Source organism: Aegilops tauschii, chromosome 6 (assembly GCF_002575655.3).
Source record: "Aegilops tauschii subsp. strangulata cultivar AL8/78 chromosome 6, Aet v6.0, whole genome shotgun sequence".
NCBI lineage: Eukaryota > Viridiplantae > Streptophyta > Magnoliopsida > Poales > Poaceae > Aegilops > Aegilops tauschii.
Window position 1 is genome coordinate 492,039,426 of NC_053040.3, and position 18,838 is coordinate 492,058,263.

Consider the following 18,838-nt stretch of genomic DNA (forward strand, 5'->3'; position numbering starts at 1 on the left):
AGTTTTTTTGGAAAAACCTCTGATCTATTCATCCATTGCAAAGGTAGCATAAAGAACAGAGACCTCCTCGCCCGAGCCTTATGCGCCAGTAGACAAACCAGCGATCACATGGCTGTCTACGTGGGCCGGCCCGAGAACGAGCGGACGAGCTCGCGCACGACGCGTGCTTCCCCGTTTTCCTTGCTCGACCGTTTCGATCGCTAAAGAAAGCTCGATCGCTTCGTGGTTGACTGGTAGTGCTAGACCCGTTAATCATTGACCATTGACTTTAGATATATTTTTAAACTCAGAAAATAGAATTCAAAAATAAAAATGCTCACGGGTTATAAAAAGCTCACTGGTTTTCAAAAAAAGTTCATCAAACTTTACAAAAGTCATGAATTTGATAAAAGTTCACCGATTTTGAAAAAAATATCATGAATTTGGGAAAAAAAGTTCATCGGTTTTGGAAAAAGTTCACCAAATTTTAAAAAAAAGTTCAACTTTTTTCAAACTTGATGAACTTTTTTCAAAATTTGGAAAAAGTTCATTAAAATTGGTGACCGTGCCGACACCCTGAGGTCTTCCCCGCCGTCATCCTAACCCGCGCTTGGCCACTGCGTCACCTCTTCAGGCCATGGCGTCGCGGCACGCGATCCACTTCGCCGTCCACGCGCGTCGAGTCCTTTGTGGTATGCGCCGCACCGTCTTCCTAGGCGCGGGAAAGCCACCATCCGTGCCGGTCTTCGTCATGCTGTCGGGTTCTTCCTTGCCTACTTCAAGCACCGCCGCTGTGCTCTTGACCTAGCCGCCGCCGCCGCTCTTCTTCCCGGTCCACGGCGACTACCTCGACACCGGCCACCCCGACTCGACATCGACCACGACATTCCTCGCACGGCTACCTCGACCACGACTACACCATCCTACGCTCTCGACTACCTCGACATCGCCACAAAGGGGTACCGCCTTGCTTGAGCAACCGTGTCGGTTTTCACTCAAGCCACAACTTCGCGATGCACCGACCGTTACGACTGGGGGGGGGGGATGTCCATAGGCTAACTTTCGTATTCTTCTCCAGTCTCGCCATCTGCGTTGCTACCGTTGTGACTGATAGGATATACTAGGAAATTTCAGGTTGTCTTGCACTCCAAGTCGATCATGTACTCCTATATATATGCATGCCCACGAGGCTCAAACAATAAATCAATGATTCCACCAATCCATTCCCTCTCTCCCTTCTAAGACACCGAACTCGCTAGCACATTTATAAACGTTCTAAAAATTCTGAAGAAAAGACAAGTTCGACACTGAATAATACACAATGTACGTTGGGCTATAGATTTGGCTCATTGTCACATTGATGTTAAATTTGTTATTTTTTATCTCAAGAAATAATTCAAGTTTTCATACGAAATTTTATGACATCAGATATTGATGACGTGTCAATATGTTAGATTTCTTTCAGATTTTCTAAATATATTTTAAAATAGGGGATCCGGTGCACTAGTTTTTTTTTTGAGACATACCGGGCACTAGTTACACCACAAGAGTGGGTGCACTGGTACATTCCCGTAGAGCAGTTACACGAAAATGGCCTATTTGTTTTTTTTAGGGGAAAATGGCCTATTTGTTTTGTTCTTAAATTTTGAGCATGATGATCACGGACCGCAGTACACAGCCCAGCCCGGAACAGAGTCCGCCCGGCCCACACCGGCCCAGCACGCACCCACGCGGTGGATACGAAACCCCAAAGCCCTCGCGCCTCCTCCACCTCCACTCGACGCGCAGCCGCCACCTCCGGCCGCCGCCGACGATTAGGGTGAAGAGGCGGTCGAGGCACCGCAAGGTGGTAAAGTTCTACTCCACCTGCTTCGGTTTCCGCGAGCCCTACAAGGTGCTCGTCGACGGCACCTTCGTGCACCACCTCCTCGTCCACCAACTGCTCCCCGCCGACGACGCACTCCGCGAGCTCCTCTCCGCCGCCCGGCCGCCCCCGCTCTTCACCTCCAAGTGCGTCCAGGTCGAGCTCCGCCGCCTCGGCAAGTCCTACTCCCAGGCCTTCGACGCCGCCCGGCTCCTCGCCACCGCCAGTTCCCATTCTATCCTCCTATTTTTTATTTTTTTTATTTACAGTCTTGAAATTCTAGTATGAAATTGCATTGGTCGTTGATGCAATTTCGAATATGAATCACTTTGTCTTGTCATATTAGGGCATCTACAATGCCAACCGCTAGTATAGGCGCTTACGGAAAAGAAAATAAAGATCATAAAATTAGAAAAATACTTAAGCGCCTTGCCTTCCAACGGCAGGCGCTAATTGTGTTTAATAAATAATGAACCCGGGCGCTTCGAGCGGGTAGAAAAGAGGCTAAGCGCTCGATGCATCATGTTGCTTCGATGCCTAGCTAAACACCAGGATTTCCTAAACTAACCGCTAATTGGCCGGGAATCAGATCCTGGCGCTCGTCCTAAGCGTCCGCGTTTGACATGCCCTTAGTTACCTCATAGAATTAGAGCCAATTTGAGTCACACCAATTTGAACTGCTCGTTAATCAGAACCTCCCTGTTTGTGCTTATCCTGTAAATTGGCACTGCTTTGTTTGCTTCAATACTCTCAACTGCAAATAATGTAATGGTTAGTTTGGTTCCATTTCCAACTATTTAACTTCATGCACGAACTGAAAAACATGTAACGGAATTCTGCACAATTGTTTTGTTCTTTCAGTTTGTATGTAGTAGTACTACTACTACTACGTTCAGTCATTCAGGAAGGATAGTTTTAGAGGAGTTTGAAACACGGATTGTTCAATGAACTTCTGTTGATGTGTTTTTCTTTTTTGAGAGAGACTTCTCTTGATGTGTTGAGTGTATTCATAGTACTACTACATTCAGTGGGGATATTGCAGTATCGTGACTTGCGGAGGCGCTGATTGTCTGTCCTCTGTAATTTTATTTGTGTCTTCGGTTGCGAGCATGACAAAGTGGTCAGTGCTGTGGACTGTATCCTGTCCCTGGTTGGTGATAAGAATCCGGAGCACTACTTTGTCGCCACCCAGGATTCTGGTCTCCGGGCAAAGCTACGAGAGGTATGAAGATTTTTGCCATCTTATCTTCTAAACTTTTTGTGCAGCAACGTGTTCATGCATGTTTTACTATGCTGTAGGTTCCTTGTGTTCCTGTGATATACGGTCTGAAGAACTCCCTGTTTGTTGAGCAACCCTCCGTGCAGCAACGTAAGTTTGCTCAGTTGGATGAGGAGAAGCGTATTCATATGGAAAATCAGAATTTAAGAAGCTATTGAAGGCGTCATCGGAAGGAAAGACATCTGTCGATGGAAACGCACATCAAGTGGCAGAGAAATGCAAGTTTAAAAGGAACAGAGCAAAGGTTATATTTACATAAACTGTTCTTCAGGATATTCGTCATATGCACGTTTAGTGGGCATCACTAACATTTGGAGTTATGAGAAGCCGATGTGTGTCCTTCTGCAGGGCCCAAACCCACTCTCTTGCAAGAAAAAGAAACCGAAGCCCCAACCGTCAGCTGCTCAAAATCAGGTACTTAATCATCGCTAGATAGCATCTACATCTGTAAGCTGTATGTAATAGCTGAAACATGCAGATTATACGTGCTTAATTCAATGTTTCAACAGCAAGCTTGGAGTTGCATGGCTTATGTTGAGGTGTAGAACTCAGAGTAGGATGTATAAGAGATAATGCAACAACTTAAATCTTAGATAGGCTACTGAAGCCCCATTGCACATTTTTTGTTGTGCTGTAGCTCCTGATTTCAGTTGCACTGGGATGTGCATGACCCTACACCGGAAGCACATGTATCTGACAAGCATGAGCACTAATGAGTACATGTTCCCTTCAGGGTCCTAAGGCTGATGGTGAGGCGAAGAGAAAGAGGGTTAGGAAGCGCAAGAGAAGCGACAAAGACAGCACTCAAGCGGAGACAGCGAGCTGACACACCTGTGTAGAAGTTGCAAACAGTGGTGTGGTTACAGCTCTGACTTCAATCTGAATCCGTTGCACCCCAAGTTTGCGACTGGTTAATTTGGTTCCATGCAACCCAAGTACAGGATAAAACTTCTTCGCCAACTCTGAAATCACATATGGGATTTTGGATCAAATTGGTTTTGTTTTATCACTTTGATTGTATGAATTTCTGGTACTAGTACTGCTGCTAAATTCAGTCAGGATAGTTGTACTCTATTGTGGCTTGATTAGCTCAAGGAACTGACGATTGCTTGTTCTGTGGACTTCTGTTGGTGTGTTCAGCTGCGAGCATGAAAAAGTGGTCAGTGCAGTGGATTGTATTCTGTCGCTGGTAGGTGATAAGAATCCGGAACACTACTTTGTTGCCACCCAGGATTCTAATCTCCGGGCTAAGCTACGGGAGGTATGAAGATCCGCTGCACTTATCTAGCATTGTAATTTTACCATTTTATATTCTGAATTTTGTTTTGGTGAAAGAATCTGCTCAGGATCAATAATACAGCCTACAGATACCATAGTATCTACTTAAAAACTAGCAAAATGTATTATGACATGTTAAAAACTGCTTCTGCTGCAATGTGCTCATGTCTGTTTTCCTTGGTTGTAGGTTCCTTGTGTTCCTGTGATATACGGTCTGAAGAACTCCCTGTTTATTGAGCAACCCTCAGTGCAGCAACGCAAGTTTGCTCAGTTGGATGAGGAGAAGCGTATACATATGGAAAAAATCAGAATTTAAGAAGCTACTAAAAGCGTCATCAGAAGGAAAGATGTCTATCGATGGAAATATACCCGGAGTAGTTGCAGAGAAAAGCAAGTTTAAAAGGAACAGAGCAAAGGTTATATTTACAGAAACTGTTTTTCAGGATATTTGTCACATGCACGTTTAGTTGGCATCACTAATATTTGGAGTTATGAGATCCTCATGTGTGTCCATCTGCAGGGCCCAAACCCACTCTCTTGCAAGAAAAAGAAACCGAAGCCCCAACCGTCAGCTGCTCAAAATCAGGTAATTAATCATCGCTAGACAGATTTACATCTGTAAGCTGTATGTAATACTTGAAACACGCAGATTATACATGCCTAATTCAATGTTTCAACAGCAAGCTTGGAGTTGCATGGCTTATATTGAGGTGTAGAACTGAGAGTAGGATGTATATAATGGTATATAATAGATAATACAACTACTTCAATCTAAGATAGGCTACTGAAGCCGATTGCACTTTTTTTTTGGCTGTAACTCCTAATTTCAGTTAGACTGGGATGTGCATGACTATTCACTGGAAGCACATGTATCTGAAAAGCACGAGCACTGATGAGTACATATTTCCTTCGGTGTCCGAAGGATGATGGCGAGGCAAAGAGGAAGAGGGTTAGGAAGCGCAAGAGAAGCGGCAAAGACAGCAGTCAAGCTGAGACAGCGAGCTGACACACCTGCATAGAAGTTGCAAACAGCGGTGTGGTTGCAGCTCTGCTCTGGCTTCAATCCGAATCCGGTGCACCATACATAACTGTCAGTCAACTTGATAGATCATGCATCGTCCCTGGAGGACTGCTGCTGTAACAGTGGTTTGGACATGTAAAATTTGTCCTGGTTCGTAATTTTTGTGAGTTTATTCAAAGCTTTAACCTTGTATTACGAAGAAACCAACGATCCGAGATCGGTTTCAACTTGTAGTCTTTTCCTTGCGTCATAGATGGCATGGCAAATTTTACAAGTCGTCATGTATAGGTGCACTGAGCCAACATGATCACAATTTCAAGGCTTTTCCAACAGTTTAGAAAAAATGTATACTCAAAATACTGTTAAAAGATCATTTCATAACAGAAAATAATACAGCTCCTTAAATTTAACTTAGACGAGTCGTACATATCATCGATGATCCAAAATGCGGTCGCAGGCAAATACATTAATCGTTGTTTACACTGGTACAAGCACATAAACTGTTGAAAAAAGAAATGTCAAAATCTTCAACTGGTACTGTGAGAACAGCCACGGTTATAAATGATAGTAATGCTCCATATATGTAATATACGCGTATTTGACCCTCTTCAAGCAAATGGTGTTGGTGGTTGTGCCAGTGGTTCCACTTTGCCACCGGCGCGACTCACCAAAGACAAAAGGCCAAATAAATAAGTGACATGAATAAGAATGCTGCCAATGGCCGTGCCCAGACTATCTTTAAACTAGAATATATCTTCACTCGCAAACCATGAATCCAAACCATGAATCCAATTTACCGTCCATCTCCATTGTTGGCTTTTCCTCTGATGCACCCTGAAAACAAGACCTATCATTGGTATATTTCGGCGATCTCTTTTTTTCAACTTCAAAGTTTTTTTGGAAAAACCTCTGATCTATTCATCCATTGCAAAGGTAGCATAAAGAACAGAGACCTCCTCGCCCGAGCCTTATGCGCCAGTAGACAAACCAGCGATCACATGGCTGTCTACGTGGGCCGGCCCGAGAACGAGCGGACGAGCTCGCGCACGACGCGTGCTTCCCCGTTTTCCTTGCTCGACCGTTTCGATCGCTAAAGAAAGCTCGATCGCTTCGTGGTTGACTGGTAGTGCTAGACCCGTTAATCATTGACCATTGACTTTAGATATATTTTTAAACTCAGAAAATAGAATTCAAAAATAAAAATGCTCACGGGTTATAAAAAGCTCACTGGTTTTCAAAAAAAGTTCATCAAACTTTACAAAAGTCATGAATTTGATAAAAGTTCACCGATTTTGAAAAAAATATCATGAATTTGGGAAAAAAAGTTCATCGGTTTTGGAAAAAGTTCACCAAATTTTAAAAAAAAGTTCAACTTTTTTCAAACTTGATGAACTTTTTTCAAAATTTGGAAAAAGTTCATTAAAATTGGTGACCGTGCCGACACCCTGAGGTCTTCCCCGCCGTCATCCTAACCCGCGCTTGGCCACTGCGTCACCTCTTCAGGCCATGGCGTCGCGGCACGCGATCCACTTCGCCGTCCACGCGCGTCGAGTCCTTTGTGGTATGCGCCGCACCGTCTTCCTAGGCGCGGGAAAGCCACCATCCGTGCCGGTCTTCGTCATGCTGTCGGGTTCTTCCTTGCCTACTTCAAGCACCGCCGCTGTGCTCTTGACCTAGCCGCCGCCGCCGCTCTTCTTCCCGGTCCACGGCGACTACCTCGACACCGGCCACCCCGACTCGACATCGACCACGACATTCCTCGCACGGCTACCTCGACCACGACTACACCATCCTACGCTCTCGACTACCTCGACATCGCCACAAAGGGGTACCGCCTTGCTTGAGCAACCGTGTCGGTTTTCACTCAAGCCACAACTTCGCGATGCACCGACCGTTACGACTGGGGGGGGGGGGGGGGGGATGTCCATAGGCTAACTTTCGTATTCTTCTCCAGTCTCGCCATCTGCGTTGCTACCGTTGTGACTGATAGGATATACTAGGAAATTTCAGGTTGTCTTGCACTCCAAGTCGATCATGTACTCCTATATATATGCATGCCCACGAGGCTCAAACAATAAATCAATGATTCCACCAATCCATTCCCTCTCTCCCTTCTAAGACACCGAACTCGCTAGCACATTTATAAACGTTCTAAAAATTCTGAAGAAAAGACAAGTTCGACACTGAATAATACACAATGTACGTTGGGCTATAGATTTGGCTCATTGTCACATTGATGTTAAATTTGTTATTTTTTATCTCAAGAAATAATTCAAGTTTTCATACGAAATTTTATGACATCAGATATTGATGACGTGTCAATATGTTAGATTTCTTTCAGATTTTCTAAATATATTTTAAAATAGGGGATCCGGTGCACTAGTTTTTTTTTGAGACATACCGGGCACTAGTTACACCACAAGAGTGGGTGCACTGGTACATTCCCGTAGAGCAGTTACACGAAAATGGCCTATTTGTTTTTTTTAGGGGAAAATGGCCTATTTGTTTTGTTCTTAAATTTTGAGCATGATGATCACGGACCGCAGTACACAGCCCAGCCCGGGAACAGAGTCCGCCCGGCCCACACCGGCCCAGCACGCACCCACGCGGTGGATACGAAACCCCAAAGCCCTCGCGCCTCCTCCACCTCCACTCGACGCGCAGCCGCCACCTCCGGCCGCCGCCGACGATTAGGGTGAAGAGGCGGTCGAGGCACCGCAAGGTGGTAAAGTTCTACTCCACCTGCTTCGGTTTCCGCGAGCCCTACAAGGTGCTCGTCGACGGCACCTTCGTGCACCACCTCCTCGTCCACCAACTGCTCCCCGCCGACGACGCACTCCGCGAGCTCCTCTCCGCCGCCCGGCCGCCCCCGCTCTTCACCTCCAAGTGCGTCCAGGTCGAGCTCCGCCGCCTCGGCAAGTCCTACTCCCAGGCCTTCGACGCCGCCCGGCTCCTCGCCACCGCCAGTTCCCATTCTATCCTCCTATTTTTTATTTTTTTTATTTACAGTCTTGAAATTCTAGTATGAAATTGCATTGGTCGTTGATGCAATTTCGAATATGAATCACTTTGTCTTGTCATATTAGGGCATCTACAATGCCAGCCGCTAGTATAGGCGCTTACGGAAAAGAAAATAAAGATCATAAAATTAGAAAAATACTTAAGCGCCTTGCCTTCCAACGGCAGGCGCTAATTGTGTTTAATAAATAATGAACCCGGGCGCTTCGAGCGGGTAGAAAAGAGGCTAAGCGCTCGATGCATCATGTTGCTTCGATGCCTAGCTAAACACCAGGATTTCCTAAACTAACCGCTAATTGGCCGGGAATCAGATCCTGGCGCTCGTCCTAAGCGTCCGCGTTTGACATGCCCTTAGTTACCTCATAGAATTAGAGCCAATTTGAGTCACACCAATTTGAACTGCTCGTTAATCAGAACCTCCCTGTTTGTGCTTATCCTGTAAATTGGCACTGCTTTGTTTGCTTCAATACTCTCAACTGCAAATAATGTAATGGTTAGTTTGGTTCCATTTCCAACTATTTAACTTCATGCACGAACTGAAAAACATGTAACGGAATTCTGCACAATTGTTTTGTTCTTTCAGTTTGTATGTAGTACTACTACTACTACGTTCAGTCATTCAGGAAGGATAGTTTTAGAGGAGTTTGAAACACGGATTGTTCAATGGACTTCTGTTGATGTGTTTTTCTTTTTTGAGAGAGACTTCTCTTGATGTGTTGAGTTTATTCATAGTACTACTACATTCAGTGGGGATATTGCAGTATCGTGACTTGCGGAGGCGCTGATTGTCTGTCCTCTGTAATTTTATTTGTGTCTTCGGTTGCGAGCATGACAAAGTGGTCAGTGCTGTGGACTGTATCCTGTCCCTGGTTGGTGATAAGAATCCGGAGCACTACTTTGTCGCCACCCAGGATTCTGGTCTCCGGGCAAAGCTACGAGAGGTATGAAGATTTTTGCCATCTTATCTTCTAAACTTTTTGTGCAGCAACGTGTTCATGCATGTTTTACTATGCTGTAGGTTCCTTGTGTTCCTGTGATATACGGTCTGAAGAACTCCCTGTTTGTTGAGCAACCCTCCGTGCAGCAACGTAAGTTTGCTCAGTTGGATGAGGAGAAGCGTATTCATATGGAAAATCAGAATTTAAGAAGCTATTGAAGGCGTCATCGGAAGGAAAGACATCTGTCGATGGAAACGCACATCAAGTGGCAGAGAAATGCAAGTTTAAAAGGAACAGAGCAAAGGTTATATTTACATAAACTGTTCTTCAGGATATTCGTCATATGCACGTTTAGTGGGCATCACTAACATTTGGAGTTATGAGAAGCCGATGTGTGTCCTTCTGCAGGGCCCAAACCCACTCTCTTGCAAGAAAAAGAAACCGAAGCCCCAACCGTCAGCTGCTCAAAATCAGGTACTTAATCATCGCTAGATAGCATCTACATCTGTAAGTTGTATGTAATAGTTGAAACATGCAGATTATACGTGCTTAATTCAATGTTTCAACAACAAGCTTGGAGTTGCATGGCTTATGTTGAGGTGTAGAACTCAGAGTAGGATGTATAAGAGATAATGCAACAACTTAAATCTTAGATAGGCTACTGAAGCCCCATTGCACATTTTTTGTTGTGCTGTAGCTCCTGATTTCAGTTGCACTGGGATGTGCATGACCCTACACCGGAAGCACATGTATCTGACAAGCATGAGCACTAATGAGCACATGTTCCCTTTAGGGTCCTAAGGCTGATGGTGAGGCGAAGACGAAGAGGGTTAGGAAGCGCAAGAGAAGCGACAAAGACAGCACTCAAGCGGAGACAGCGAGCTGACACACCTGTGTAGAAGTTGCAAACAGTGGTGTGGTTACAGCTCTGACTTCAATCTGAATCCGTTGCACCCCATGCTGATGGGTGTTTCTTCAAATGTCATACATAGCCGTCAGTTAATTTGATAGAATGCATCGTCGCTGGAGGACTGCTGCTGTAACACTGGTTTGGACATGTAAAATTTGTCCTGGTTAGTAATTTTTGTGAGTTTATTCAAATCTTTAACCTTGTATTTTGAAGAAACGAACTATCTGACCTCGGTTTCAACTTCCAGCCTTTTCCTTGCGTCATAGGTCGCATGGCAAATTTTACAAGTCGTCATGTACACGTGCGCTGAGCTGGCATGACCGCAATTTCAAGGCTCCGCAAACAGTTTAGAAAAATGTATACTCAAAATACTGTTAAAAGATTAATTCATAACAGAAATTAATACAGCTCCTTAAATTTAACTTAGGCGAGTCGTACATATCATCCGGACGAGACAAAATACAGTTGCAGGCAAATACATGAATCGTTGTTTACACTGGTACAAAACTGTTGAAAAAAGGAAATGTCTAAATCTCCAGCTGGTAGTGTGAGAAACAGCCACTGTTACAAGAGATAGTATGCTCCATTTGTGTACTGTAGGCGTATTTGACCCTCTTCAAGCAAATGGTGCCGGTGGTTGTGCCGGTGGTTCCACCTTGCCACCGGCGTGACTCAGCAGGGCAAGCCGGGCCAAATTAAAAAGTGACATGAATAAGAATGCTGCCAATGGCCATCCCCAGACTATCCCGTACCATATCCCATTTCTCCTACAGAGTGCTGCGAACAGAAAAATAGACTTGACTGCTGCTTCCCAACAGTTATACAGCAGTAGGAGATTAACACTGAGGAGAACTGCATATGCAGACATACGAGCAACTGGAGCTAACATCATAACTGCAGCAAATGCAAAGGCAAGCATCATGCAAAACACTGATATCAATATGATGGGGATGGACCTTCGAAATAGCGCTTTCCGGATCCCAAGGGGTACCGTGGGATCCCCAGAAAACATGAGAAAAATTGTAGCTGTGGTTGAGAAAGCAAAGGCAAGTGTGTTGGCCATGAAGAATATATCAAAACCAAACGTTCCAGCAAGAATTGGTGACCCTGCATGAGTGTGACCCTCATCTCTATAACCTCCAGGCATGGTGAACATTGCACCAAACGTCACGGTTGCAATTAGGACGGAGCAAATACAACGACTTTGTGTCCCCTCTTTCATTTGACTCAAGAAATGTACTTCATCCTGTCTTGCTTGGTCAGTGTCATATTCATTCAAGAAACCCTGGTGAGAAATACCCCTTTTAACACCGATATAGTTGAGTACCCTGAGTATTTGTGCTCCACTTTCCTACAAAATTAGAATAAATAAATATTAAACCATGCAAATCTCAATTACTCTTGTCCACCTCCAACGCCGTGTTTAAATATTAAAATGTTGATACATACCATTTCACTAAGAATATTTTGACGGGCTATATCTGATGGAGTCTCCCCTTTCTCATTCATCAAATTCAAGTGTACTTGTCTATTCCCTAACAGAGAACAAAACATTCTCACACTTCTTTTTCTTACAGCTATGTGGAGTGCAGTATTCCCATCTTTGTCTTGTATATTCAAAATCCATGATAGTGATATGTTTCGACAAGCATAGTTGACAATCCCTACTTTACTTCTGTCAACAGCAACATGAAGAAATGTCCTTCCCCTAGCATCAAGCAAGCCAGCGCAATTGGGTGACTTCATAAGAAAATCAGTGATGATCGATGTTGCACCAACGGATGCTGCCACGTGTGTCGGAAATGATCCATTGTGGTCTGGTTGATACAGTGCATCTGGATTGACTTTCAATAATTCTAAACATATGGGTTGGCTGTATCTTTTCCTTGGGCACAGAATAGTTATAACAGCAAATTGGAGAGGTATACTTCCGTTTGCATCCCCTTGTAGTGTAAGGTCATTGTTCCATTCTAACAACATCTTCGTGAGATCTGTGAGTGGTGTCTTTCCGTTAAACCAATCAATATTAGAGAGCAAAAAAAAACACTATGAAAGGATGCTAAAGGAAATGTGTACATGCATCAGTATAAGAAGTCAAGGTGATGTGCACTAGATTTTTACACACGGTGGTTAGTCGAGTATTATGGTTCAGGATGTTGACTTGTTTGGTCTACTAACTTTATTTATTGTTGATCAAAGAGTTGCAAACTGGATGAAATGAAACAGAGTCTCTTCATACACCTCTTCTCCAAGTTTTGTATGGTATCAGAACCGAGTATTGGTGAAATAAAGTAGTTTTTCTGTTGCATACAACACATATTCTTGGTCGAATAATATTATAGAATATCTAAATTTTATAACCTCAACCTCGTTTGGATCATTTTTTCCTTTTATTGCGATATGAGTTCGCCTCAATTTCATTAACGAAATCATATTCTAAGGGTTACGTCCCCAAAAAAGATGACCTGTCTTCAGGACTAACTAAATATTCTTCTTAGATGTCTCATTAATGTAAATTTTGAACCTAACAACACACTAACAGCCTGGACGCAAATGGTAAAATAGTAATGAGGCAAATATATGCTAAACAGTATCCCTCTGTATCAAAATATAAGACTTTTTTGACACTATCATAGTCTCAAAAAACGTCTTCTATTTTGATATAGAGGGAGTGCTACATATATCTAACAATGGTAGGTGAAATTCAGATTAAAGTCGGTACCTTGGCTCCGCTGAACAGCAACGTGCAATGCATTTCGTCCATTTGGTCCAGAGTATGAAAGAACCCCGCCGCTCAACTCGTAGAGTGTTTTTGCGATGATTCCATTTTCCAGTAAGATGGCGAGGTACAACGGTGAAGTACCTTCTTCAGGAAGAGTGGCCAATTCTGGATCATGGGTCATGAGCAAGTTGACCATATCATTGCTCCCAAAGCGGACGGCCTCGTGCAAGGCTGTCTCTTTGAGCTTGTTTTGTGTCTCCAGCAGCCCCTTAGCATTGTTAATGCCCTGACCTTTGGCAAGATCAATGAAACGAGACACCATTGGGATGTTCCCCGCCCGTGCAGCACAGTGCAGGGGCGTATCTCCCTGGCTGTTTTGCACGAAGAGGAGGCTGGGTGCCTTGCCGTAGACGAGATTAGCTTTGTTCAGTAAGTCCTCAGAGTCGCCATGGCTGGCGGCCACCACATGGAGAAGAGTGTTACCTCCAACGGTAACGGCGTACAGATCAGGTGGCTGCGTGGCCGAGCTTCCCATGGTGTAGGCGGCTGGTTTCCCGTCGAGGAATGATTCCAGATCGTGGAAAGATCCGGAACAAGCCAATGCTAGCAGCCCGGCGTCCATATTGGGCTCCATGGTGGTCGCCGGTGGAGGAGTAGTATTTGTCCCAACAGGTGAGCTCGGAGCTGTCAGCCCGGTGCTCGACGCCATTGATCACCAACACGAACAAGGTGGAAGTGGGAATGAGAGAGGATCGACTGGGGCTGGTCTGGACTGCAAATGTATGGATGTGGTGAAGTAGAGGAGTGTGCGGCCGAGAGCAAGCAAGGGGTGCAGAGGGGTGGGTGGGTGAGCTGAGGAGGGGACGACCGCGGCGACTTGGGGTCAAGGCCGTGTCATCGCCAATAAAATAGCCCCTCTCTTCTCCCTCCTACTTTACATAAACCTTTCGCAAGCACCACCGCATACTTTAGACTTAGTACAACCAATCGGCTGTCTGTAATAAGATAATCCTTCTCCTCTCCGCCTTTAAAAACCGTTCACACAACTTTAGCACCGACGCATGCTTTTCGTGGCAGATTTAGATCTACAACTGACAAGGTCCCTTATTATAATAGAAATAAAGTAATAAACTGACATGGAATCTCGGGAGTTCGAACACCTTGCGGTACTAGGACTAGTGGAGCTGGTATATACCGCTGCCTACCTCCATTGTGGATATAGGGCATGCATATTTTCCAACTTTTAACTTTTACGATATCTGATTTCTGCAATGTCGATTTGTAATTTATAATAAATCTAATGATATTTATTTTGAATTTTATAATAAATCTTGGGCTCCATGGTGGTCGCTGCCGGAGGAGCAGGATTAGCCACAGCAGGTGAGCTAGGACTAGGAGCTGCCTGCCCAGTGGTAGACGACATCGCCGACACGAACGAGGTGGGGAGTGGAAATGGGAGAGGATTAACTGGAGCTAGTCGGGACTGCAATGTAGTGGCGCAAAGGATGGTGCAGCTGAGACGGATGAGCTCTGGAGCTGTGCCTCTCAATGGGTATATGTAAAACGGACGAGAGCAAAGCAAGCAAGAGACTAGGCGCCGCGGACTGGTGGGTCAGAACTGAGCAGGACAGGAGACGACCGCGGTTGACCCGTAAAGAACCGTGTCTTGTCCGGTATAATAGTCATTCTCTCTCCTACTATGCATAAAACTTTCACGCCGTCCGCACACTTTACTTACAGGTTACAACTGACGGTCTCTAATTAGATAATCCCCCACCCTCCTCTAAGACCCGTCCACACAACTTTTTCGATAAAAAATGCCATACGCTCAGCTTTTAGTTACAGATTTGTATTTACTACTGACGAGGATTCTTGGGAGTTGAACGCTTTGCGGTGCTTGGAATTGGAGCTGTATGTGCGACTAACTACCACCATTGATATAGGACAGGACATGCTTATTTTCCAAATTTATCTTTCATCAAATATTGATCTAATATTCGCGATACCAGTTTACATTTTATGATTGATTCAATTATATTAATTTGTGTTGTAAATATTTCTCTTATATACTTGATAAATTTTTTAAAGTTTGACTTAGGAGAAGTTAATATGCACCATAATTTGAAATTGAAAAGGTAGCTTATTGGGTGACATTGCATGCAAAACACCTACTTCAACACTTTCATTTTTATTTTTCGGGGCAAGTCTACTACTAAAGCTCCTTAGTTCTCTAGGCCTGTCCAGTACTATTGCTCCTCGGGTGGTATACGACGCGCATTCCTACTTTAACATCTCTCTGTACTGTAGCTCTTTGGATGCAAGTTTCTAATTTTACATGTGTATTGTTTTGTCCGGGCATGTCCAGTACTATAGCTCCTTGAGTGGGATTCGATGCAAGTTCTCTTTAGATGACATTCGACGCAAGTTCCTAATTTAACATTTTTATTATTTCTCTAGGCCGGTCCAGTACTATAGCCCCTTCAGTGACATTCGCAGCAAGTTCGTACTTTAACCTTTTTAAAAAATCATGCAGTAGCTCCTTTGGATGACATTTGGAGCAAGTTGCTAATTTAGCATTTTTATTATTTTTCTGGGCCTGTCTAGCACTATAGCTCCTTGACATTCGATGCAACTTCCTGCTTTAACAAATTTTTTTTGACATGTTCAGTATTGTAGCTACTTAATTGGGTGACAACTAGTTAATGCAGATTCAAAAAGAGATTCCTATGTGGAAAAAAGGCTTCTCTAATAGTGTGAAAATCTCATAGAGTCCAAGTTCAGTATGGCAAGTAAAATATTTGCATGTGTGTGATGCTCAACGGACAAAAATTCCATACAGCACATGACGCTTGTCGATAAAGATGCACATTCATGTGTGTCCAAAAGTATCATGCCAACCATGATGTATCCGCGTATAGTGTAGGTTACTTTTTTGTATCCCACATAAAAGATTCCAACTGACCATATTTTTACTGTATTGTACACCTCCACATAACTTTAGCATATATTAAGACTGTACTATCACTAGTAGAAAAAAGGTCATCTGTCCCGGTTGGTAAGGGTCTTTTGTCCCGGTTTTTGAACCGGGACTAAAGGGTCGTTACTAATGTCCTAGCCCTTTAGTCCCGGTTCTTACACGAACCGGGACAGATGGGCCTCCACGTGGCCGGTGCGGCGAGCCCAGGCAGAAGGGCCTTTGGTCCCGGTTGGTGGCACTAACCGGGACCAATAGGCATCCACGCGTCAGCATTTCAGGGGCTGGGGTTTTTGTTTTTTTTGGGGGGGGGGGGGGGGGTTTGGGGGTTTTGGGGGTTTAATTTAGGTGTTTCATATATTGTGTTAGCTAGCTAATTAATAGAGAGAAGTGTCCTCTCTTATCTCCGTGCTTGGTCGACGCTACGTACTATATACGTATAGAGAGGACTAGACACGCTAGCTAGTAAGCAAATGAAGAAAACAGAAGATCGTCATGAACATATGCATACAGAGAGAAGTGATATCGACCACCTCTCCTTCTCCGAGAGATTGGTCGAACAACAAGTTCTCGTATATCTATCCGACACTACCGGCTACATATATACAATAATTATCTCTTACAATATAATCTCCTAATTATATATGACCACAGGGTCCACATAGTATTCTCCGTTTTCAGCGATCACGTGGTCAAGGAAGAATGCCGTCAATTCCTCTTGAATTGCTCGCATACGATCTGCTGCTAGGAGTTCATCCCACATCCGAAAGATCTAATTTGAAGAAGAGGGTCAATACATACATATATATATATATATATATATATATATATATATATATATATATATATATATATATATATATATATATATATATATATATATATATATATGAATAAATGAAACTCAACACAAATGATGGTAATAAAATAAAATTGTGAATATTATTGCTTACGCACTTCATATTGTTCGTCAGAGTAGCCCCGCTCACAGGTCGTGTGGCGGATGGACTCGCAAACGTAGTATCCACAGAAATCATTCCCTTGTTCCTGCCACAACCACTTTACAAGAAATAGAGGTCAATCAAACTGATAAGCAAGCATGCTAAATGGTATTGATGAAACTAGCGCTTGAATCACTAGGAGATGCGCGGAACATGCTACTATAGTACATACTTTCGGCTGTCTAAATTGCAGCTTCTTCGGCAGTCCCGGAGCTTTTTTGGTGAATTTTCTCCAAACCCTGCCAGACAAAGAAAACAATTATTTGATATCAGGAAATGAACAAAGTTGCTGATATGGTGGATAATGATCGATTTAACTTACTTCTCGAGCATTTGAGTCATGTCCGCATAGTTCTGGGGATCTTTTCGTCTCGAGTCTAAGACGGTTACTACTCCCTGCTCAAGCTTAATCTCTAGGAGAATATAGTGAAAACTGCGCACGCATGCATAAGTCATCAATTACATTACTATAACCTGGACTAATAAGGGAAACCGAATATGCACAAGACAGTAACACTCACTTGAAGTTGTAAGGAAAGAGTATTATATCTTTGTTTTCATTTATTACCAAGGATCGTAGCAAGTTGGCCTCGGTATTTTCGGCATGATATTTAACCTGAGTTGCATCTATGAGATTTGTGTTAATGAACCCAATATCACCGATTTGTCTTTTCTTCAATTCGGCGATCTTCAATCTGCATAATATAGTGAGGATAATTATAAATACATGCAATGAAAGAGCTGACCTATATAGAGAGACTTAATGACAGAAGTAGTACTACTTACACACAATAGCAAGTTACCGTTGATTTATCGAGGGCCTTTTGATTGAAAAACTGGAAGAACTCCTCAAATGGAACATTCAACAGTTCAATTCCAACGAGGTCATGCTCCTCTTTAAATCTCAGCGTCAAAGTATTCCTCCCCCCAGACTCTCTACAGGTTTTCATGTACCAATCATGTAATCTTCGCATCATCGTTGTTAGAGATCTTTCATCTTTGACGAGAGGCTTCCCGTAATGGTATTTGTGTTCGTCCACCTCCAAGAAATCATAATGTACATCGTCGGGCAGGTAATCTCCAAGATTGCTATAACCGGGCACCATCCTCGGATCTTTAGCGACGATGTCGCTAGACACCTTGAGCGGGGGGCACGATTGGTTTGCTTGTTCGCCGAGCTAGGCAATTTTTTCCCAGCTCATCGTTCTTTTAACCTTTGATCACTGACAGTACTTCCCGACCGTTCCGCTTCGACAAATGTCTTTACAATAATGCGCTCATAGTTGCCTTACGGTGGAGACTTTGGTGGTTTTGTCAGGGCAGCCAGAGTGCGCTTCGCTTTCACCGGATCTACCTTCTCCTCCGGAGGTGGATGTTTCTTTGCTTTCACCCCTTCAAAGAAGTTCGTCACTTCGGCTCGCACGATCTTCGTGGTTTCCTCCTCGGTCCTCTCGTATGGTAACTTCTCTGGAGTCTTCAGAGAAGGACCGAATCTGTATTGCCTCCCGCCTCTGATTGTACTGCTAGACGCCGGCAGAGCAGACGGAGCGGCTGCGGGTGTCTTCTTTCCTTGCTTACGAGGCGGAGGAGAAGGACTACGACGTGCCGGAGCAGCCGGAGCGGCGGCGGGTCTCTTCCGCCCTTGCTGACGAGGCGGAGAAGGAGGAGGCAGGCTGCTCGGGCGCGCCGGCGCAAGCGGAGAAGGAGTCGGAGTGCCGCCACGCGCCGGAGAAGGAGGCTGAGTGCCCTGATCACTCGCCGGAGGAGGAGGCGGAGTGCCCTTACTCGCCGGAGGCGTCCAGTTCAGAAGGTTGATGAGCTCCTTCCGCCATAGGCATGGAGTCTTCAGAGCAG

At 44.3% G+C, this 18,838-nt stretch overlaps 1 protein-coding gene, 1 long non-coding RNA gene and 1 pseudogene across 2 annotated transcripts; 2 read left to right on the forward strand and 1 right to left on the reverse strand.

Moving 5' to 3' along the window:
* Nucleotides 1-1,325: 1,325 nt before the first annotated feature.
* LOC141026333 (uncharacterized) lies at nt 1,326-4,035 on the forward strand. The gene is made up of 3 exons (XR_012188285.1): nt 1,326-3,065; nt 3,143-3,536; nt 3,760-4,035. It is a non-coding gene; the product is annotated as an uncharacterized lncRNA (long non-coding RNA).
* A 2,892-nt stretch (nt 4,036-6,927) lies between these two features.
* On the forward strand, nt 6,928-10,510 carry LOC109776165 (uncharacterized; annotated as a pseudogene).
* Nucleotides 10,511-10,647: 137 nt separating this feature from the next.
* On the reverse strand, nt 10,648-13,841 carry LOC109776166 (uncharacterized). The gene is made up of 3 exons (XM_040393177.3): nt 13,010-13,841; nt 11,737-12,278; nt 10,648-11,638 (listed from the first exon to the last, which is right to left on the reverse strand). The coding sequence occupies exons 1-3, from the start codon at nt 13,716-13,718 to the stop codon at nt 10,904-10,906; spliced, it is 1,986 nt and encodes a 661-aa protein (XP_040249111.1). The 5' UTR covers nt 13,719-13,841; the 3' UTR covers nt 10,648-10,903.
* Between the last annotated feature and the right edge of the window lie 4,997 nt (nt 13,842-18,838).